General features: G+C 39.7%; 1 protein-coding gene across 1 annotated transcript in view; it reads left to right on the plus strand.

Moving 5' to 3' along the window:
* The first annotated feature begins 22,919 nt into the window (after window positions 1-22,919).
* The window catches only part of LOC108707926 (transmembrane protein 211), a 168,147-nt gene continuing 166,608 nt past the window's right edge, over window positions 22,920-24,458 (plus strand). Inside the window, exon 1 of the mRNA XM_018246037.2 lies at window positions 22,920-23,631. Within this exon, the coding sequence (XP_018101526.1) occupies window positions 23,275-23,631 (357 nt within the window). The 5' untranslated portion in view covers window positions 22,920-23,274. The remainder of the gene's footprint in view (window positions 23,632-24,458) is intronic.

A 24,458-nucleotide genomic window follows, 5' to 3' on the forward strand; every position in this document is an offset into this window, starting at 1 on the left:
GAATTATTATTATATTACAGCTCAGACAAAAAGGTTTTTATATTGTGTTTAACATGTTTTATTAGAGGCACAGAAAGATAACATAGTTTCATATAGAGAACTTATTTTGGCTTACATATTTCTATGGGCAGATATTAATGAAGGCAGGGGCTTCCCAAACCAACACCAATACATTTCCTATAGCAAACAGGATAGAGGCACAGGTACGGGATCCATTACCCTTAAACCCGTCATGCAGAAAACTCCAAATTCCAGCCATCTCCCCTAGACTCCATTATAATCAAATAATTAACATTTTTAAAAATGATTTTTTCTCTGTAATAATAAAACAGTACCTTGTACCATATATATACTCGAGTATAAGCCGACCTGAGTATAAGCCGAGGTACGTAATTTTACCTTGGAAAATTGGGAACCTGTATTGACTCGACTATAAGCCTATACTACACTTTTGCCTGCAGGGTCACATTTTCTTTGAGCAGAATAGTCCATGTGCGCCTTTCTCTACAACACAAATACTGTACAATGTGACCTTGCTATATATACACACACAATCCCAACGTGATCACTGGGGAGAGGTAATTAATTCAACCCCCTCCAACAATACCATTAGTACAGCTAGGGATTCAGAGCCCCACACCAGCCCTATTGCCATGTAAATGGTAGAAGATCAGCTGAGCAGGAGGTGTGCGTGCACATAGAGATAGCACCTTGCACAATGCAAGGTGATCCTGGGGAGATCGGCAGCCTGTGCACCTGCTCACCTACCTGCACAGCCCCCGCTCCCGGAGATCACAAGCAGGAACTGAAGATACAATCTCGGAGTCTGAGCCACTTTATCTCCAGCTGCTGTGCAGACGTGAGGGGACATTAGTGGAGGAAGAACCACAAAGCTTTTCCTGTTTCCTTCCATTGCGTTGGGCCTGATTGGACGTAATCGGTACAATGGGTCTTTAAGGACAGCCTGCATGTAGCGCTCTGCCAGTGACATCACACGCAGCTCGCCACCGATTTAAAGGTATTTTTTTTAAATTTCTTTCCTGGGACTCAGCGGGCCCTATAAAGGGTGCAGGGGCACCGCACCCTTTGCACCCGTGGTAGTTCCACCACTGGGGGAGCTGCAGAAGGAGAGCAGCTTTTTTTGTTTAGTAATGACTCGAGTATAAGCCGAGGTAGACTTTTTCAGCACATTTTGAGTGCTGAAAAACTCGGCTTATACTCAAGTATATACGGTATTTGATCCAAACTAAGATACAATTAATCCTTACTGGGGACAAAACAATCCAATGGGTTTATTTAATGTTTATATAATTTTCAGTTGACTTAAGGTATGGAGATCATAATTTTGGAAAGATTTATCCGGAAAACCCCAGGTCCAAAGAATTCTGGATAACAGGTCCCATACCATATTATAAATGAAGTTGGAACTGAATTTATGATATGTATTTTGGAATTATTATACATAAAATTAATTTATATTACTGTGTGTTCTGGGGTAACACTTATATGGAATTGGGACTGTATTTATCCTTCCATGTGTATGGTAGATTTATTATGCATAAAATTGCCCCTGGGACACTAAATAAGTGCAATATGCAAAGTAAAAACAAACAGTAGCAAATTTAAATTTTTACCTATAATGCTTCATTACTTTTTTAATTTTTGGGAGGAGGACTCATTAAGAAACATTGCATTGTACAGTCCGAAAGTATGTTTGGAACTGTAATATAAAGATCGGAAATAACCTGTTTTCCATAGCAGGTGCTATATTTAGTAGGCTGGGTGCTATAGAGACCTTGCCATTTACTAAACATGAAGTGAGTATTGTTGGTTAAACAATAAACTGCAAACAAAAAATTAATATATTGATAGATGCATGAAGTGGGGGGGGGCACAGTGTCATAGACCCCTTGGGTATTGGTAGTTGGAGGACTCAAGTATCCCCAAGTTACACCCCCTGAGATTAGGCAAAAGATGGTAAACTAAAGCTGGCCATACACAGGCAAGGGTTGTTCACCTTTTTAGTATGATGTAGAGAGTGATATTCTGGGACAGTTTGCAAATGGTTTTTATTTTGTATTATTTGTAGGGATGCACCGAATCCACAATTTTGGATTCGGCCGAACCCCCGAATCCTTCGCAAAAGATTTGGCCGAATACCAACTGAATATGCATATGCAAATTAGGGGTTGGATGGGGAAAACATTTTTTACTTCCTTGTTTTGTGACAAAAATCACGTGATTTCCCTCCCCGCCCCTAATTTGCATATGCAAATTCGAATTTGATTCGGCCGGGCAGAAGGATTCGGCCGAATCCTGCTGAAAAAGGTAGAATCTTGGTCGAATCCCTAATTATTTGTAATCTTTTTAGTTGATTTAGTTTATTCAGCAGCTCTCTAGTTTGCAATTTTAGCAATCTGGTTGTCAGGGTCCAAATTACCCTAGCAACCATGCATTGATTTGACTAAGAGACTAGAATATGAATATAAGAGGGGCTGAAAAGAAAGACGAGTAATAAAAAGTAGCAACAACAATACATTTGTAGCCTTACAGAGCATTTGTTTTTAGTCAGTGGCCTCAATTTGAAAGTTGAAGAGTCAGATGAAAAAAGCAAATAATCAAAAAACTATAAAAAAAAAAGAAAAAATGAAGGACGATTGAAAGGTTGCTTCAAATTAGCCATTCTATAACATACTAAAAGTTAACATAAAGGTAATCCAACCCTTTAAGCAACTCTACGGTGTCTCATATGCTCGCATGGGTTTCAAGCATCTCTCTACAAGTGTGGTTTAGAAAAGAATGCATGATTCCTTTACCTCTAAATATCTTCACGTCTGGCTTATCTTGATCTTTTCCTTTGTCTGGAAAGAAACAAATCAAACAAATCATTCAAAAACTATAAAGTGAAAAAAACCAAAGGCCAATTAAAAAAAGTTGCTTGGAATTAGTTATTCTATAACATACTAAAAGTTAACTTAAAGGAGAAACAAACCCTTAATAAAAAAACCCTATCCTACATAGACCCCCCTCCCTAGCCTAGTTGCCCCCACCCCCGGGCAAATGCACCTAACTCTTTACTTTACCCCTCCGCGCAGATTCTCTCTAGTGGAGTTCACGGGCGCCATCTTCAACAGCTTTGGTAATCTTTTCAATGAGACTGGCACTTCGGCAACTTCTGGCACTTCGGCACATGTGCAGTTGTCACGAAACAGAAAATGACACCAAATGCGCGTGCGCTGCTGCGCTGATCTCTTTCCAAAGATTACCGAAGAGAAGAAGATGGCGCCTGTGAACTCCGCTGGACAGAATCTGCACGGAGGGGTAAGTAAATAGTTAGGGGCATTTGCCCGGGGGCATCTAGGCTGGTGAGGAGGGGGTCTATGTAGGGTAGGTTTTTTTTAAGGGTATGTTTCTCCTTTAAAGGTGAACCATTCCTTTAAATGTGAATTCAGCCCCTTCAACCCAACCTGCATCCTCTGTGTCTGTGTACAGCCCATTCCTGATGGTTCTCTGACTCAATATATATATTCCCTCAATAGAGAACCAAATCAGTAATATCCCTGGCCATTGAGTGTCACATTCCGAAATGATGACAGTGCCAAATTTATGTTATTCTGTAGAATGCAAATTATGTTGAAGTAAAAACAACGCATCATTACATTAGCATGCAAAAAAATAATAAAACAGAAAACTAGCAGAATATAAAGCAGAGAATGAAGTCCTATGTCTAGGTCTGCTGACTTGAACGAGTAATTCATCTTGAAGTGAAGTTTCAATATGATGGCAGCAAGCGTGACTTGTTTCACTGGTACGTTGACTTATGAAAGATATCAAACAAGTATATATATATGTTTTTTTTGTTTTTTTTTACTGTGACAGGCAACACATACCTCTGCATCTAACTGCTATACTCTCCCCAAGTCTTGTAGGGGTCTATGAATAATATCAAATGCATGCATATGGCTACAAGGGGCTTCAAAAATACACCAGTGTGTTTTTGTTTTTTTTAATCATACATTTCCTAATGAGCCAGTACTACAAAGTATATTGTCAAATAAATGATGGAAGTTGTATAAACTATAAGCTTGGGGCAAAGAAAAGGGGAAACAAGTCTTAGGTTCCAGTGCATTATTACAAAATGCATTTGTGCCCATAGAAAGCTGACCGTGGTGGAATCATTAATTACATTTTCAAAGGCGTGTTATAAGACCCTCGCTAAAATAGTTCATTATTAATGGACGTTTCAATGGTGTATTATAGCACCACTGTCAATTATTTAGCTGATTTTTATAACTAGTAGGGGCATAAATTCTAGTATGCATTAATTGCCGCAAGCTGATAAGCAACATTACATGGTGCTAAATGACTAGCAGTTTGGTAGGGGTCAATGGGCAGCTTAATGGACCATTAAACTGAATTCAGCATTAATGTCATCATAAAATAGTGTCCCTTTAAATCTGCACCCACTGCATTATGCCCCAGGCTGTACATCTACTGGATGTTAACCCAACAGCAATGTTAGGATTTCTGCAGAGCAAGAATATGATGATGACATTGGGGAAATCCTTCATTATGATGTAGCAGTGCTGCCCCCTGTGTTTTTCCCAGCATTTCAATTTAACCCCATGTAAATATAATATATGTGTGTATTAAGTTATGCAAAATATGTGTTGGATCTTTGCCTGGAACCCACCAGCAGGGCCACCATCAGAAATCACAGCGGCCCATACAACATTTTCTCGGCTCCACCCACCGCAGAAGGCTCTACACACCCCCACACTACAGTAAAAAAAAGCCACGAAAACATAGGCGGTAAAACATAAATGCTAAAAACACATCGGTGGCCAGCATCCCCCATACACGTTAAAAAAAAGCAACTGGTGGTCAGGGGCCACCTCTAAAAGTTTTAAAAACTTCACAGGAGGCCAGGCTCCCCACTACAAGTTAAAAAAAAATAACAACATACAAATAACATTTGTGGCCAGGGGCCCCCTAGAAACTTTTTTTTAAAAAAAACATTGCTGGCCAGGGGCCCATAGAGGATTACAATAAAACATTGGTGGCCAGGGGTTTAATAAAAAAAAAAAATATTGTTGTTGGGTGGAACTTACCTCAGGATCTTCTTCCTTGTCCTTGATGATAGCAGCTTTAGCGACTTTGGCTCCTTTTGCGACTTCGGGTTTTCGGCTTTGGTTCTTCCGCTTCGGTTCCATTCGTGGCTTTGGATCTTCGGGTCTTCAGCTTCGGCTCCATTTCGGCTTTGGATTTTCGGCTCCATTTGCGCCTTCGGCTTCATTCGGTGGCATTCACGATAGCGGCCCTGCCCACCAGTGTTAAAGTGACTCTGCTTAGTGGTGCATTCTGAGTGGAAGTGTAAAGGAGAATGGATTGTCCCACTGAAAACTATGGACTCTGCTTTGTATTAATAAAACGAATATTGAATGGCTTTTGTTGTATATTCTGAGATGACTAATATACTTCCATCTTATGTTTATAGAAGAGAATATTGATTTGTTTCTCTATTTACAGGATATTGTGATGCATTAGTGTTCTCCTTTCTAGCAGGGGAAACAGATTATATCTACTGTAATTCTCAGTCTGTTTATTACTGAGTGATGTTCTTTGTGTTATCATCATTAGTCCTCTATAATTGGAAATGTACATTGTTATACCCCTCCTCCCCTTAGATTTTCAGTTTTCAACAAAGTGTCAGAAAGTTGTTCTACACCCAGTAAAATATAGTATCGTGTGCAGTCATCCTAGAAACCGTATACAGGTATATCTAGAAAGCTCAAAATTACTGAAAAGCCGTTTCCTATAGATTCCATTGTATCCAAATAATCCACAAACTGGCATTGGAATGATGGGGGCCATATCACTAGTGCAGGGAGTGAAATTGCTCTCTCTGCACTAGAAGAGCTGATTTTCCAGTTTAAAAAATGGAATTTTGGCTCTTAAAGTTACCAGAGGTGGCTTTTTGCAGGGTGCCGCAAGATTCTCAAGTTTCCTCATGGTAGCAGCACCCCTGTACTTCTAACTATAGTCATAGAAGTACTCAATATAACAAAAACACAAATTGATACTCAATATTCTTCTCTTCGGTAATGTTTGTGTCTTCTTTCTCCCCTTCGGCAATTTCCGCCTCTTTTGGCGCATGTGCAGTTGTCGTTGAGAACCGGAAGATTTCTTCAATTGCGCATGCACCATTACGCCGCTCACTTCACGAAGATTAACGAAAAGAAGAAGATGGTGACAGACTATTTCAAGAGGGGACAGAATTCTTGGGTAGGGGGAGGCAGGGAGGGGGCCCAGTGGGGACTTAACATCGTGGGGGTTGAGTTCTCCTTTAAGCATTGGGGTATAGTTTTCCTTTAAGTTGGTGCTTCTGCTAAGAACAAATGCAGTGATTGGCAGCTACTGATTACAGGTCCCATGATGGTGTGTAAGGGTTTTAATCACAAGAAGACAACAGTAGAAGTTAGAGGTAACAGAGTCAGGGTGTGGCTGTTGTTCTGCATTGTCAGAAGTAGTTGTAAAAGTAGTATTAAATTACAGGCAAGGATTCCAGGATTTGGTTCAGGATTCAGACAAATTCCAGCATTTTTTGCAGGAATTAGGAAAATTCTTGAGTGATCATATATAAAGTGCAGGTCATAGAAATCACTATGACATGGCATTTACCTGATTCCAGTGTCAATCTGGGACAATCCTGCCTGGTTTTCCAAATTTGGAAAACCAGGCAAACAGTTTTGACCCAGGCAGCACTTCTGTAAACCGGCCTGTCCAGGTCAAAACAGAAAAAATAAATAAATAACAGGCCCAATCTACTATGTTTTTTGCACTTTGTGTCCTGCACATGCGGCTCTTCATCCTGCTTGCTGCGGCTCAGTCTTGCGGCTTTACTTGTCATGTCGTCTATACAGCCCTAGCTCCTGCTGTTTAGACTAGGGATGCACCGAATCCACTATTTTGGATTTGGCCAAACCCCCGAATCCTTCACAAAAGATTCAGCCGAATACCGAACCAAATCATAATTTGCATATGCAAATTAGGGGTGGGAAGGGGAAAACATTTTTTACTTCCTTGTTTTGTGACAAAAAGTGACGCAATTTCCTTCTCTGCCCCTAATTTGCATATGCAAATTAGGATTCAGATTTGGTTCGCCTGGGCAGAAGAATTTGGCCAAATCCGAATCCTGCTAAAAAATGCCGAATCCTGGATTCGGTGCATCCCTAGTTTAGCCGTCCCAGGAGTGATGCAGCAAGATGATTTATCATGGACACACACTCAAGACAAAAGTGAGAAGGTCAGGATGGAGCTTCAGAAACAGAAGTCACATAAAACAGATGAGAACACTAGCATTTAATAGGGATATTCAGTGTTTCATTTATTTCAAAGTAGGCCTACACATACACTCTGCACTGTTTATTGTATTCTGTTGTTGTAACAGTTAAAATCTAAAAAAGGTTAAAACTTTTAAACGTTTATAAGCTGTGTTATGTTTAGCGGCTCCAGGTTGCTGACCCCTGCTCTATAGTGTGTGCCACGAGCAAGAGAAAAAGATAATTAGATAAGTAATAACAGGAAAGTTTTCCTGACAGCCCAAATGTACATATTTATCAATACATATACATGTCAGTTTCGCAGAATGTATTTGCTTCTGAGCTGTTAAACACCATTCTGTTCTATGGGTTGTTAGATGTGAACCGCAGCCTTCAACTAATACCACTCTGAGTTAAACTGCAAGCAGGGATTGGGATTGGGGTGGTTCACCTTCAGTATAACTTTTAGTGTTATAGAATGGCTAATTCTAAGCAACTTTTCAATTGGTCTTCATTATATATATATACTGTATATATATATATATATATGTATATATATATATATATATATATATATATATATATATATATACATAGTTTTTGAATTATTTGCCTTCTTCTTTCTTCTCTTTTCAGCATTCAAATGGGGGTCACTGACCCCATCTAAAAACAAATGCTCTGTACGGCTACACATTTGTTGTTATTGCTACTTTGTATTGCTCATCTTTCTATTCAGGCATCTCCTAGTTATATTCCAGTCCCTTATTCAACTCGATGCATAGTTGCTAGGGTAATTTGCACCCTAGCAACCAGATTGCTAAAATTGCAGACTGGAGAGCGGTGACATAAAAAGCTAAATAACTCAAAAACCACAAATAATAAAAAATGAAAACCAATTGCAAATAGTCTCAGAATTGCACTCTCTACATTATACTAAAAGTTAACTCAAAGGTGAACTACCGCTTTAAGGATTTGGACAGTTTTTGGTTCCAATACAGAACACCAGTTGTTAAATCTGAATCGCTCCATGTTTTTTAAAAGCAGTAATAACATATTTATCATTAATAAATCAACCATAAAGCATTAGATATGTAACTAAAGCATAGGATAAGCAGGTATACAGAAATAATGCCAATATTCTAACTACACATAAACTACTGTACATTATACTGTAGGAAACAAACCTTGTGTTTGGTTTAGATAAAACATATCCAAAATAAACACCATTTGACGCACTTCCTAATAAATTTCCTTCAAACTTCGCTATTGATTTGTTCTCCTGTTGTGAAAAATGGCCCAGCCGAGAGGCCAGAACACTATTAAAAGCTTCAGTAGCGTTATCTCACTCTGGGAAGCAGAGATGAAGTTCAGTACGTTTAATGGAGTAACCTATTCCCAGCCTGTCATTGGCTAACTAATCAGCCCATTAGTCATGTAAATAGCCCACTGGGTGACTGCAGTTATGCACAAACAACACACAACGAATAAACAAAGGAAATAATTCTCTCTTTTTCTTTTTAGTAAGAACTTCAGGATATTTTATCCAAGTCAATATTGCCTTGTCCTTGGAGGTAGTCGGCTCTCAGCATCATTACTCATTTATTAACATTTCTTCTGTCCTGCAGATTTTATCCAGTGTAATAACTTATGGACATGCGTCATTGCTTGGTGGGGTAAATTCAAGTGACAATGTTAACCTCTGTCGTACCTGATTGAAGAAGCAGCCAGATACACTCTAAGAGGGCAATAACAGCAAGAGAGTCTAATACTTAAAGGGCATGTAAAGGCAAAAAAATAAAATCCCATTTTTACTTTCTTTAATGAAAAAATATAAAAATAAAAATGTATACCGTTTTTATAAGAAACCTGACTGTATGCAGTGAAATCTCCCTTCATTTACTGCTGTGGATAGGAATTGTCAGATGGTCCCTAACTGCTGAGCAGGGAAACAATCATACTTATGAACAGCAGGGGGAGCCCCCGCCTTACTTCCCAGCCATGCAGAACTCAAGCAGCTTTGTTTATGACGATCCCTAAGCAGCCCAGACCACACTGAGCATGTGCACAGTCTTAGTCTTGCAAGATGTTTAACAAAGTTACAAGATGGTGAACCCCTGTAGCCAACTTTGAAAGCATAAATTATTTGTTTGATTAGGCTTGTGGTGCAGTAAGTTCATGTTCATATTTAGTGTACAAAATACAGCATTTTTTGCCTTATTCTATTTTAGACTTTACATGCCCCCAATTAATGTAGGTCTCTATAGAAAGATATTGCATAAAATAGCTCATATGTAAACCCCTGATTCATGTAAATAAACCATTTTCATAATAATATACTTTTCTAGTAGTATGTGCCATTGGGTAATCATATATATAGAAATTTGCCATTTTAAAAAATAAGGGCTGTCCCCTGGGAGAGTACGATTCACGGTGCACACAAACAAACCAAACAAACTATACTTCTTAGGTCACATGAGCCAATTAACAGACAGAGTTGTGTCTTTTGCTTAGTGATGCACCAAATCCACTATTTTGGATTTGGCCGAACCCCCGAATCCTTCTTGAAAGATTCAGCCGAACACCGAACCGAATCCTAATTTGCATATGCAAATTAGGATGGGAAGGGGAATACATTTTTAGTTCCTTGTTTTGTGACAAAAAGTCACGTGATTTCCCTCCCGCCCCAAATTTGCATATGCAAATTAGGATTCGGTTCAGCCGGGCAGAAGGATTCGGGCAAATCCTGCTGAAAAAGGCCGAATCCTGGCCAAATCCCGAACCGAATCCTCGATTCGGTGCATCCCTACTTTTGCTTCCACACTTCTTCCTGTTACAGTTAGAGTTGTGGTATTTCTGGTCAGGTGATCTCTGAGGCAGTACACATCACGAAATGGTGGTTTAGTGCAAGAGATGTAAAAGGACAATATTTAATTAAATATATATACCAATTTGGTAAGATTTTGAATATGCCACTTAATATGATATAAATTATCTATTGCTTAAGAATTCATTTTGGGGGTGTAGTTTTCCTTTAAAGGAGTGGTTCATCTTTAAGTTAACTTTTATGTATGTTACAGAATGGCAAATTCTAATCAACTTTTCCTACTGGTTTTCATTTTTTCTTTTTTTATCCACTTTTCAAATAGGGGTCACTGACCCCATCTAAAAACAAATTAACTATAAGACTACAAATTTATTGTTATTCCTACTTTTTATTTTTATTCTTCTTTCTATTCAGGCCCTCTCCTATTCATATTCCAGTCTCTTATTTAAATCAGTGTATGGTTGCTAGGGTATTTTGGACCCTAGCAACCAGATTGCTGTAATTGCAAACTGGAGAGCTGCTGAATAAAAGCTAAATAACTCAAAAACCATAAATAATACAAAATGATAACCAATTGTAAACTGTTTCAAATTATCACTCTCTCTACATCATACTAAAATATAACTTAAAGGTGAACGACTCCTTTAAAACACAAGCACAATTGTGTCAGTTATGACGCATCAGGCATATTTGCACCAGAAGCAAATAGCAGTGAAGCTGCAGTTACATTGGAAATATGGGGAGGAAATGCTGCATCATGGGGAAAAAAAACACGGCTAATTTACATCCAATATTGACCTTCATAATTGACTCCTAATATGAACATGTAGCATAGATAGCACTGTTTTGTGAATAAACTATTATTGAAAATTACCACTTTCGTTGGTGTCTGCTTGGAGGAGGTAAGTTCATTACTACCTCCTCTGAATTACCCATTGGGTTTTTAAGTGCTTTTAGCTATTTTTATCCTTTTTGGCGCCTCTGTTTTGTCTTACTACCATGTAGCATAGATAATTACAACACACATTCAGTAAGGTACAGCAGGTATGGGATCTGTTATCCAGAAAGCTCGGGACCTGGGCCTTTCTGGATAACGGATATTTCCGTAATTTAGATCTTCATACCTTAAAATCATGTAAACATAAAAAAAAAACAATAGACTGGGTATGCTTCCAATAAGGAGTTATAACTGCAAACTACAGAGAAAAAGTAAATCATTTTTAAGAATTTGGATTATTTGGATAAAATTGAGTCTATGGGAGACAGCCTTTCTGTAATTCGGAGCTTTCTGGATAACGGGTTTCCAGAAAACGGATCCCATACCTGCATATCCTAACAACCTTTAACAACTCCCAAATGAATATGATAAATTACCATTATTATATAGCATAGAAACAGGTACGACAATCTTTTTAAAGATAATTGAATAAATGATTGATTCGTAGTATAAACAAAGTAATAAAATCTAAGTTTAAAAATTAAAACTGAATGAAAGTAAGTGGAGAATTTTATTCCCCTACAGAATTTTGAATGCAGTGAAACAAATTTTCATGAATATCATTTGTTTGTATTGATCTGCTAATAAAAATCTGATTTATAGATCATTTTAATCAGCACTTCATGGCAAATCGTTGGCTGACCTAATGTCAAATGACACTATGCACCGAAATTAAGATTTTTGGCAGATCAATATATATTAGCCATAAATTATAGGAGAATGTTCTGCATGACATTTCATATATATACATGACATAAGACTAAAAGTAAGTTTAACTGCAATTCCAGAATATATTGCTTAAATTAGCATTAAAACGATTTAATGCCGGTGTTATAATATTTGAAATATGTAAATGTGGTGCATTAAAATGGATAACTAAATAGTGTGGGAGTTAATTAGACTTTGCAAACAACACAATTGCTTTGTTATAATTACTTTTAGGTATGGGTGGTAAGATGTATAATCACATCCAGATAAATTCATTACCTGTAGGAGGAATAAGGTGATGCCTGTACCGCAAGAGAGTACAGGTATGGGATCCCTTATCCATGAACCTGCTATCCAGAAAGCTCCAAATTACAGTTAAATTACAAAATCCATCTCCCGTAGAGTAATTTTAGCAAATAATAATCTTGTTTCTCTAATAATAATCACCTTGTACTTGATCCAGACTTAGATATATTTAATCCTTATGGGAAGAAAAACACTCCTGTTGGGTTTATTTATATTTAGCAGACGAGGTATGGAGCTAAAAATTACAGAAAGATCTCTTATCTGGAAATCCTCAGATCCCAAGCAATATGGATTATAGATACTATATCTGTACAGGAGTCAAGTGTAACTTGGGCTCTGCAGGCATGCATATTAGGAGGCATGTTATATGCATTATTATTTCTATACTTAAAGGAGAATTCAACCCGTAATAAAAAAAACCTCCCCCTACCCCTGGTTAGACCCCCCCTCCCTCCCAGCCCACCTACCCCCCCGGGCAAATGCCCCTAATGCCCCCAAATACATTGTTGCCCATTAATTTGTAGGAATAATGAGTGTACAACAGCGGAAAAGAAGCTTTGCTTCTCAAAAGTCGTTCTCCTAGCTGTCTATTACCAAAATATTACCAATGTTCTTTATGTTATTTAGTCAAGTAAAGGTTAAGATCCTTATATAAAGTCCTTTGCCCATTACCCAAGGAGTAAGCTGATCACTGATTTTTTGCTATTAAAGAGCCAGGCATTTCACTGTTATCATACAAAGAACCATGCAGAATAGCCTCAGAGAATTCTCTGCAACTATTTCAGAAACGCAAGTTATGTCCACGCCCGACTCCTTCCTGTAGCTGCAACAGTTGCTTCAGGTCTGGTTATCCATGGGAACCACTCGGCACTTCATATCTACTTGACTCCCCCGTTAGAGTAAAAAAAATATGTGTCTCATTGGTTGCTTTAGGTTACAAGACCTGGAAATAACTCTAGACCTGTTAATACATTCCATTGCCTTGAGACTTCTCAAAGACTGAAGACATATAAGGCTTTATTTCATTTGAGTAATTATGTCAATCTGTCACCAAATAATCTCTGTATTTTTTGTTAACTCATCTCAGTGTTTGTAAATCTGTTATGCCTTTGGCTGAGTATTAGGCTTTTGTGCCTCCTGCATTAATACAGTGGTTGTATTTAACTGCACACCTTATTGGAAGCTTTCTCCTCTGCCCATTCCTGTATGCTGCATTGTTTGTCCATATTTCCCCTCGCTCAGACATTTCAAGAACGGTTTTGTGAGATGATATATGTATTTATTTCCTCCGAGTCGATTCCAGGGTATTTTTCAGTAATTTCACTCGTTTATTCCAGGCTTCAAGCAGAGTAAGTATTATATGGCTGGACAGCTATAGAAATGTGTTCTGGCAAATAGATTTAAACGGCAGTTTTAAAAACACACAGTCATTTTGACCATTTGATTAATCTCTGCAGAGGCTCTTTCTCTGAGAATATATGATGCTTTCTTTTCACGGTGCTCCCAGAATCTGAACGTTTCTGCTCAGTCGGAGTGTGAGTGCTGCGTGATGATTTATTGATGCTCCTTTTCAAAGGAAAGAAAAACTCACTTGCATATTGTAAATGCTGCTATGAGCCCATTTCTTTCCTTATCAATATTAAAGGAGGGCTAATGCTCAATATTTTTTCTGCCTTGTCTTGTGGAAATCCTGGGTTATACACAGTAATTCAGGAAAAACATTATTCGAAAAGCTACGGATTATGGGAATCCCATCTCCCATAGGCTAAAATTTAAAAAAATGACAAAATTAAACAGGGAATGAATAAGGGAAAATACAGATGAAAAGTTTCGGAAAACATTTTGATTGGTGGCTGAAGAACTATTCAGATGGGGTTGCTTGTACTTGATCCAAACTACAATAAGATATAATGAATCCTTATTGAATTGGGTTTATTTAACGTTTACATGATTTTCTAGTAGACTTCAGGTATGAAGATCCAAATTACAGAAAGATCAATAATCCATAAAAAAACCCTGATCCTGAGCATTCTGGATACCAGGTCCCATAGCTGTAAATGTTTCACCTTTAAAAGAAAAACATAGCGCCCTTTACCTAAATATCAGCTTAGTTAATGCATGGCCCCCAACAGTGCTGTATATGACTTAGTTTCGTGTTTAACGCACCTGATCTCAACTGTGCGAAGAATTAAACGACCAGACAGATGTTTCTATACAAAACGATTTCATGATCAAAGAAAAGAATGAGATTACGGTAATAAAAATCAGCTTTGGGCTTGTGTATGACTTTTTTGAGCATTATTATTCAATGATAAAAAGCCGAGTTTTAGGATTATTTCTGCCTGGATGCAATGAAAAAAAACATGTAACATGACCATATTTTCAACATATGTGCAAACATAAGGCCTAGTGCAGTTGATTCCCACGCATAGCCTCCCAAGGCGTAAATCACTGTATAAAGCTTATAGTTCTATGTGGGACAGAAGATATTCTAACTTTGACAGTGAGGTACCTGCATTATAATATGGCATTTAGATAAGACCCACAGTGTTTTAAAGTTATGTATTGAATGTCACGTTCGGTATCCCAAACCCAGAACAAACGCAAAGATTCCAGTCACAGCTCACGCTTTCACATCGGAAGATCCTTTTGCTACTTGGATGGAGTACTATTGTTTATTGTCAATGCCAAACGTTTCCTGTTTGGCATTGACAATAAACACGGGTTATGAACCCTTAAGCATTCGTGTGCTGGAGTTTTCATCTATTGATCATTGGTTGGAGGTGCCGTCCTCCTTTAACCCCAAGCACCGGTGAGGATTCTGAGAGACCAGGTGTGCTACTGCTCCTATTTGCTTGAACTGTACTAAAGGAGAACAAAACCCTAAAAATGAATATGGCTAAAAATGCCAAATTTTATATACTGAACTTATTGCACAAGTTTGAGCTTCTGAATAGCAGCAGTGATCCAGGACTTCAAACTTGTCACAGGGGGTCACCATCTTGGAAAGTGTCTGTGACACTCACATGCTCAGTGGGCTCTGAGCAGCTGTTGAGAAGCTAAGCTAAGGAGTCATCGCAATTTATCAAGTAGAAAATGAGGTTGGCCTGTAATTTAAGATGATGCTACAGGGCTGATTATTAAATTCTCATGCTAGTTGCACTGGTTTCTGAGATGACGTAGTAATTATCTGTATTAATTACTAATCAGCCTTATATTGTGACATTTATATACTATGTGTACTGTATATTTTGAGTTGGTCCCTAAGCTCAATAACTGACAGCAGCACAGAGCATGTGTAGTGAATTATCAGAAAAGAAGATGAGGAGCACTGGGGCATTTTTTGGGGCACAGATATTCTCTGCTAAAAGATTATGGTTGCCTTGGACTGGAACGTGGGCAAGGGCAGGCAAGGGAACTGGAACGTGTGGCAGGGAAAGGGCTAATCGTAGTCTTAGAACAGGCTGGTTCCAAAATCAATCAGTCAGCGCAGTATTCTGCCAGAGTATGGGTCTGGTAGAATAGTCAGTAACAGGCAAATGTCGGTACAGGCATCAATTAAGCAGAGGTCAAGGAGAGGTATGGCTCAAGTACAAGGAACCAGACAATACGCTCACCCAGGAACTATCTAACAATAGGCCTACGTTGGGCAATGAAAAAATGGACAAGGCGCCTTTAAATATATGAATTTTGTGCTAAGCATGATGATGTCAGATGTGGCACTCTAAACAAAAGGATGCGCGTGCCAAAACGGAACAATGCAGGCATCCCCATGAGAAGAGCGGCGGGCCGGCGGCCATCACTAGACCACCAGGTATTATTACAGAGAAGCACCGAATATGGTAATAATTGTATGCATAACAATATTTATACATATGAATGCAACTATCCTACTGCTCTTCTCCATACAGACAATCTCTACACTCCTCAATAGAGTAGCAATTAGTTTAGGTCTACTAGGAGTTTTATTATGTATGGTTAAAAAATGGAAAATGTCTCTAATGAAACAAGTAATTTGGCATCTGCTCAAATGCACATTCTGTGCGATGGCGCTGATTTATCGATCAAACCGGGGAATCCAGAAGGATTACCAGCAGCTCCATCTATTTTAAAAGCAATAAAGTTTTATCGAAATTATACGAAACGATACTTGACAGGGGCCAGATTCTACACTGAGGGGCAGATTTATCAAAATGTGAGTTTAGATTTTAATAAATAAAACATCCGCATTCTATTCATTCCTTAGGAATTTTTTGCAAATTTATCAAATTGTGGGTTCTAACTTTCACCCTTAAATATGCTTCTAAAAATCCCATAGAACATGGATGAGTTTTTATTTATTAAAATCTAGACTCACATTTTGATAAATCTGCCCCTCAGTGTAGAATCTGGCCCCTGTCAAGGTATCCCTTATGTATACAATAAAAGGATAAGATGAAAACCTAAACAAAACCTACCGACCAACAATATAAAATAAAACCTCCCAACCACAGATACATCTATTTTCTTTTTGTGCTGATGTGAAGACTCATGTTAAATCGGTAAAGCCAAATGTCAATACTGGGTGCTCTATCAATCAAGACTGTGATTATACAAATCTGTTGTTTGTTTATTCTGTTGGCTTTAATAAACCTCACCTGAGCAAAAGGAAAATACTACACACAGGTATGGGATCTGTTATCTGGAAACCAAATTACAGGAAGATCATCTCCTATAGACTCAATTGTGATCAAATAACTCAAAGTTTTAAAATGGATTCCCCTTTTTCTGTAATAATAGAACAGTACCTTGTACTTGATCACAACTAAGTCACAATACATCATTGCTGGATGCAAAACAATCCCATTGGGTTTATTTAACATTTAGGGTAAGGACACACTGGACGATTTGTCGCCAACGTTTTTAAAAAGCAAATCGCGGCGACATATCGCTTGTTTTGTCTCTGAACAATAACAAATGAAAGACGCCAGCTCCTGTGCCCACAGCGCGTTTGTGAATCGCCTGTAGCTCCAAAACGCACTGAGACCCTTTTCCGAGCGATTTATCAGAAATAGTATGTACTTAGAAAAGCACTGAAATCTCCTAGACACGCACACACATACAGATAAGTAGCAGCAATTGTATTCAAATTACAATGCGAACTCAATGACGCAAGAACGTAAAGACGCCAGGTTACAGCGGGAAGCACAAACCGTTTCCGGTTTGGGTGGAGCACGTACCGCACAGAGTAATGGGATACAAATCGCTCTGTGCCAATAGTCGCTGTGAATCGTCTGTTCAAAAAAGACGATTGTCTTGTCGCCGCGATTTACTTTTTTAAAACGTTGGCGACAAATCGTCCAGTGTGTCCTTACCATTAAATTATTATTAAGTAGACTCAAGATATGACAATCCAAATTACAGAAAGATCTAAAAAAAACAGGTCCCAAGCATTCTGGATAACAGGCCCCATACCTGTCTAAACCATAAATATGGATCACAATTAGGAAGAATAAGGTCCCTGTATAAAATCTGATCCATACAACTATCAACCCAAAACTGATGATCAGAGCTTGCAAAATGGGGCAGGGAGGAAACCAAAAGGGACCAAACATGATTTCCAAATCTGCTGTGATGTTCTGCTTTAGAGGGTTAGGTACAACGGGTCATAGATGTCTTTTTTTGGGGTGGTAATTGGGGCAGTTCAGAAAAGGGACAGGAGGAACAGTGGAGTTTTGTTCTTTAATTACAAACAGCTTTGTGGCTACTTGAAAGTCTCTCTCTCTCTCTATATATATATATGCAGTCCCAAGGTGCACACCGTTTACAAAGGAAAATACCTGGGTGCCCAGCAATGTATAGTACATGCAAAAGTAAAGAGTAAGCGGTACTCACAGGTTTTTAAGTATGTTCAAAAATAAGGAATTTATTTTTAGGCTCAACGTTTCAATCCCCCACAGGGATCTTCGTCAGGAGTATACAAACAGTCAGACAGCCCATAAGCCCACAGAACAAACAGAAAGCTCCAAGTTACAGGAAGGTCACCTCCCACAGACTCCATTTTATCCAAATAATCCGGATTTTTATAAAGTATTTCATGTTTCTCTGTTATAATAAAACAGTACCTTGTACTTGATACAAACTAAGATATAATTATTCCTTATCTAAGGCAAAACCAACCTACTGTGTTTATTTTATGTTGAATCATTTACTGGTATAAAGATTCAAATTAAAGGAAGATCCATTATCCAGAAAACCCCTGGTCCCGGGTATTCTGGATAAAAGATCCTTTATATATATATGTATATACTGTATATATACAGAGGTGTGCAGCTATGGTTGACATAGGTTCAGAAGAGTCTTTATTTCCCAGAATATGCCTCAGAGTTTCCATCTTGAGAGAAAGTGCAGTAAACGTGTGCCAGTCCCTTATTTGCTTCCAAATATTGTCAGCTCACACCACAGCAACATTCATGGAAAATATTAGAAACTCCTGTTCCTGTGTCCAAGGTTATAAATGCCTTCTTAAAAATAATTCATAAATAGTTATTTTGGATTTATTTTAAGACAGAGAGTTATAAATGGAGGCATAGTTTATTAAAGGGACAGTTCACCTCTAAATTGTACTTGTTGAATTCCGGGGAAATAATTATGCAGACTTAGTGCTGTGCCTATGTGGCCGTCATGCCTTGTATTTTCCATTACCAGATACTTTCAAATGAATATGCTCCTAGAGACACACGTCTACTGCTTTCTTCATCTAAAATTATATTCACACTACAGGGGATGGGAGCAAATGAGAAAGTTTGAGGTTGTGGAAACTAGCCAAAGGACAATGAAGTCTTGAGCATGACAGAATCTGCAAGTAGAATCAGTAAGCTTTGGCTGTTCATACATTGTATAGAAATCCTATATAATAAAGTTGAAGTGTATCTGCGTCCAGTCCCTGTGTATGTGGGATTGCGCTACTGCGCATGTGCCCCACGGACCGTCTCTGGCGAATGTTCTAGCGCCCGTTAATTTAACGGGCTTAATGTCTAGTATTATTATAAATAGGGAATGCACTGAAAATTTTATTTTTTTCCAAAAAGGAAATGTGACCTGAGTCTAGAGAGATGCCTCCAAGAAACAAACCCACTGACCCAGCTCATAAAGGAAAATATACCATGTATATAAGTCTTTAAGTGCAGTTTAGTTTTCCACAATAAGACAGGAATACAGCAGTGAAAATAAGTATTGGATTTTTCTCAGTAAATATATTTCTAATGTGGCTATTGACATTAAATTTACACCAGATGTCAGGTAATCAACATAGATAAAGACATCAAAACAAATAAGTCCTTAAATTAAGTTATGTGTAATAACCCAGGGCCCCCACCGGCCCAAGATCCGGCTCCCGCTTCGGCGTGCTAAATTGGGTATGCCGGGTACCTATGTGTGCGCACTGCGCTAGTACGCATGGGCGTGGTGCAGCGTTTGTGCGCATGAGCAACATTTTTATTTAAATGCGACCCCCGACAAAGTGGTGTCGCGGCCCAGTTTTTTCCCAGTGTCCCGCTGGCCCAGTCAGACACTGAAGTGGAATGACACAGGGAATAAGTATTGAACACATGAAGAAAATGAATTGCAAACAGGCATGGAAAGTCAAGAAATCTGCTGAAATCAGCTTGTTTAGTTCTAATTGATGGCCTATAAAAAGGTTTCTCATTACCAAGGTATCACACAAGAAGCATCTCATGATTGGTAAAAGCATTCAGCTCTCCTTCACAATCTTATTGTTGCAAAACACACTGATGGCATTGTTTATAGACATATTTCTAACCTTCTGAATGCTAGGATTGCCCCCTTCCATCCCATGGAACTCCAGGCACGTGGGTGGAGCAGCAACGTAAAGGAGGTGGGTCTGTGACGTGGCAGGGGTCCGTGACGGAGCTATGATGTGGGGATCACAGATTGGCCAATTGCTGCGCCAATCATAGGAAATCCTGCCCGGTTTTCCTGATTTGGAAAACCGGGCAGGCAGTTTTCAATAAACCGGGTTGTCCGGGTCAAAACCGGACAGATGGCAACCCTAGTTGGGGCCATAATCCAGAAGTGGAAAGAACATAATTTGACCCTAAACCGTTTGCGACCTGCTGTATACCATGGAAAGCTGATAATGTATTCACTCTTCATAAAGAGAATGTATTTATAAACAAAAGATGGAGCCACGCTACAGAAGTCAACAGAAGTCCTACCAAAGCCAACTTGATGGCCTCTCTCGGGTAGATAAACTAATTCATAGTTTTATGCTCAAAATATACTCTTGTACAGTAATGCTGATTAAAAGAAAATAAATGGCAGGTAATTACGGAATGTGCTGTAAATGTACATAACCTGCATTAGAAAGCAATGCAAAATCTGTGAGTTCTAGTTAACCTTTCGTCAAGGGGATATAAACCTGAAACAAAATTAAAGGGGTTGTTCACCTTTAAATTCAATGTTAGTATGATGTAGAGAGTGATATTCTGAGACAATTTGCAGTTGGTTTTCATTTTTTATTTATGTTTTTTTTTTTAGTTATTTAGCTTTTTATTCAGCAGCTCTCAGGTTTGTAATTTCAGCAATTAACTTTGCTAGGGTCCGAATTACCCTAGTGGCCATGTAATGATTTGAATAAGAGACTGAAATATGAAGAGAAAAGGACCTGAATAGAAAGATGAGTAAAAAAAAGTAGCAATAACAATAAATGTGTAGCCTTATAGAGCATATGTTTTTAGATTCGGTCAGTGGCCCCATTTGAAAGCTGGAAAGAGTCAGAAGAAGAAGGCAAATAATTCAAAAATTATACAAAGGAAAAAATAACGGTCAGATGAAAAGTTGTTTAGAATTGACCATTCTAAAACATACTATAAGTTAACTTAAAGGTGAACCCCCCCTTCAATATAAATGTGTTCTAAGTGCTCTTATGAGTAAATTAGGATTTCCCAAATTTGAATATATGTTGTAAATATGTTATTAGAGAAATTGCTGTATGATATAAGCCCTCAGTGGGTTCGCTGGATACCTGGCAAGACATATATAGCTTTTTAGGGAAAAAATGTTCAGTATCAGCACATTATGCAGTGATTTTGGGGTTAACTTACCCAAACAAACGGGGGATCCGGGTGCACAAACCCCAAACTTTCAGCTCAGGAAGGCAATATAGCAAATAATAAGTGGCACAAACCGGATCACACTCCAAAAATAGATGTAGTAAAAAAGTCTTTTATTAGAACAAAAACATCACGACAGAGGCCTTAAGCGTTTCGTGCCATGGGTGCACTTAGTCATAGACTCCATAGCCTATGACTATGTGCCCCCATGGCACGAAATGCGTAAGGCCTCTGTTGTGCTAGGCCACCAAAGCCAGGGCCTAGAGTAGCAGGAATTTAGGGGGCGGCATGCTGCCCAACCACACCCACATTGGTTCAGAAACACTGGAGATGCGCAGGAGTTACAATAGTTTTTAAAATTTTCCGTGCACAAATCCCCATTGCTCCGGTCCCGAAGATGAAAATCTGTGTGAATAAAGGGGAGGGGATGGGGACGACAAATGGCAGTGGACCTAGGGGTGCTAGCTATATAAATCTGGCCCTGCACGTATCGGTCTATTTTTTCAGGTTTTCTCCCCGAAAACCCAGAATTTTTTGCTTTATCGGACGAAACCCACAATATCTTCAAATTGTAAAAGGGCCATCTGCCATTGACTTCTACATGACATTGACAGGTTTGAGATGGCGGAGTTTCTTTCTTTCCAAAAAACCTTGACCAGAAAAAAAATTGAGTTTAGTAAATAACTCCCTAAAAGTGCCTTTAAATAAAAGTGATTACCATTGTGTATGGTTCTAGTGTCCCTGCGATGTAGGATATGCAGCCTTTCTGTACACTGACCTCTTCTACCAAGATATATAAAAATTGCCCATTATTTAGGGCTGCCTCATTAGTTACCCCCTTCCATAATTCCAGTATCGCTTTAAGGCTGTCAGATTAGTGTTAGTGAGTTAGTGAACCCATGACTGAGTGTCCTTGGTAGACACGAAATGCGTCAGGCCTTGGTTCATAGTTATGGAAAATAAAATATACGTTTTTAACCTTTTACATCTGACTTTGGCTCTACTACTTTGTGTGGTCCAGGCTTGTGCCAGCTAATGTTTCCTGCTGTAAAGTTAGAGTCAGGTCCCGTGAAGGCACCATACAACAGTAACTAAAATCTGTTGCCGTCAGCATATTCTAACCCAATGCAGAAATCTTGCACATGCTGTCACTGGTACAATACTAATGATTTGCTGCAGCTTATGACCAACTGCAGGAAGTAAAAGTGTCACATGGCCTTTGAGCAGCCCCTATGGAGCAGAGCATGGGTTCCACCAAATGCCAGCCTATGCAATGGAGGTTGTTGCAAGTAGAAAGCAAGACACTGGGGTGGCTGATGATAACACATATGATGTACTGAGCAAGTAGACAAACATACCTGTATGTGCAATTCAGCAACAGCAGCAGCACAATTAGTAGCAGAACTCACACCAGTTATTATTGTTCTGGCTCCTGATATTATAGATTTCTGGTCTACTACTTGCCCTTTGGAGTTCCAGCCAACCGGGGACTCTGGGAAATATGCCCTTTCTGCTCTAACTAAATCCTTCCCTGCTGCACAAACACTACCCAAAGGATCAATGGCTCGCGCTCTTGTGAGGACAAGTATGTGACATCCCCACACAAGATCATCTGACTGCAGGGACACGCCCACCGAGTGTGAGTGACAGGCGGACAAGACACCTGTCTGAGCCGGGGGAGCGCCAGTAGCGGCAGGTTGAGGCGCGGGGAGCGAGTCTCCCCCTATCCCGGCAGTTGTATGACCCACTCCCTCCCGTGTCCATAGAGTGACCGAGCATTGCTAGTGACAGGCGGCAGTAGAGTTCTGTCAGTGTTTCCTCTTGTGTGAACTTGCACTGCCACCTGCCCGCTGGGGTAGAAAGTCCCCAGCCCCCCCTATCTGCGTATTAGCACTGTCCCCCGGGGGCGCGCTATCCTGGTGGGAAGCTAGAGGGGAGATCCCATTGTTTTGGGCGGGGGGGGGAGGAAGGAGGGAGGATACTGAGTGAGGACTCACATACCCGATGCGCTGGTGGCTGGAGCGCAGCGAGAAGAAGAAGCAGAAGAAGGCAGTAGCAGTAGCAGTGGGGCTGGATGTGGCTCTGGGGTCGGCTCCCCCCAAGCAGCAGCAGCAGCTCCGCACCATGTTCAGCTGTGTGTCCTGCTTCTGGGTGCTGCTCTCCGCCTGCCTGGCCGCAGTGTGCAGCTTCAGCTTCATCTCCCCGGCGTGGATCGTGAGGTCGGGCAGCCCTGCGGAGAAACAGGAGCCGGTGAGCTTTGGCTTGTTGTGGCACTGCCCGGACACACTGGGGCACATTGGCGCCTGTTACACGCTCGGAGGATTGGGCAGATTCAATGACATTCCTTCCAGCTCTTGGCAGGTGAGTGACACTCTTATTCACTTACCTGAGTTCTACACCTGCTGCTGCACTTGCCTCACGCGCTCTCATTAGTATTAGTATTACACGGACTGGCACTGCCCTGCTATTTGGGCACAATCAGTCCTATCCAAGGCTACATGAACTGACACTGCCCTATGTCACCTCTACCTCCCCTCACCAATACCCACTACCTCTAAACACAATGTGCCCCCCTATTCACCTATTTCTGGGCACAATGCTTAAATGGACTGGCACTAACCTGCTATTCACCCATATCTGGCCACTGAAGGGATCACAGTTTAAATGAATGACACCCGCTACTTACCCATCTCTGGGCACATCTACTCCAGACCCGTCTATAGTTATTATGGCTTAATGGACTGACACTGGCCTTTTACTCCCACCCCAGCTGTATTATTAGGGTTTATATAAATGCCGTGTTCTGGAGTTTTCACAATTTTGGGTACCTCTGCATCCAAGCGGAAATTACCAACTAAATACCCTGGCACTGCCAGTCTATGGAATCTGCACAATAGTATTATGCTTAGAAACTAAATCAATTGGTACTTTCCCTACTCACAACACCCCTTCCTGGACAACTTAATGGACTGTTACTGCCCTGTACCCTTCTATAACAACCTTAACCTTACATTACTAGCCAGAGGTACTGCTCAGCCTACCTGACCCTGCCCTGCTACTTATCTAAAATAGGTACGGCACCAGAATCACAATTTTGACAACAGATTAGTAGCTAAATGGACTGACGCTGCCTATGTGCCCCACCCTCCTCATGCCCACATACTGGTACTCTCTTTATTATTGTGACC

The sequence above is a fragment of the Xenopus laevis genome, chromosome 2L (assembly GCF_017654675.1).
Source record: "Xenopus laevis strain J_2021 chromosome 2L, Xenopus_laevis_v10.1, whole genome shotgun sequence".
Lineage (NCBI taxonomy): Eukaryota > Metazoa > Chordata > Amphibia > Anura > Pipidae > Xenopus > Xenopus laevis.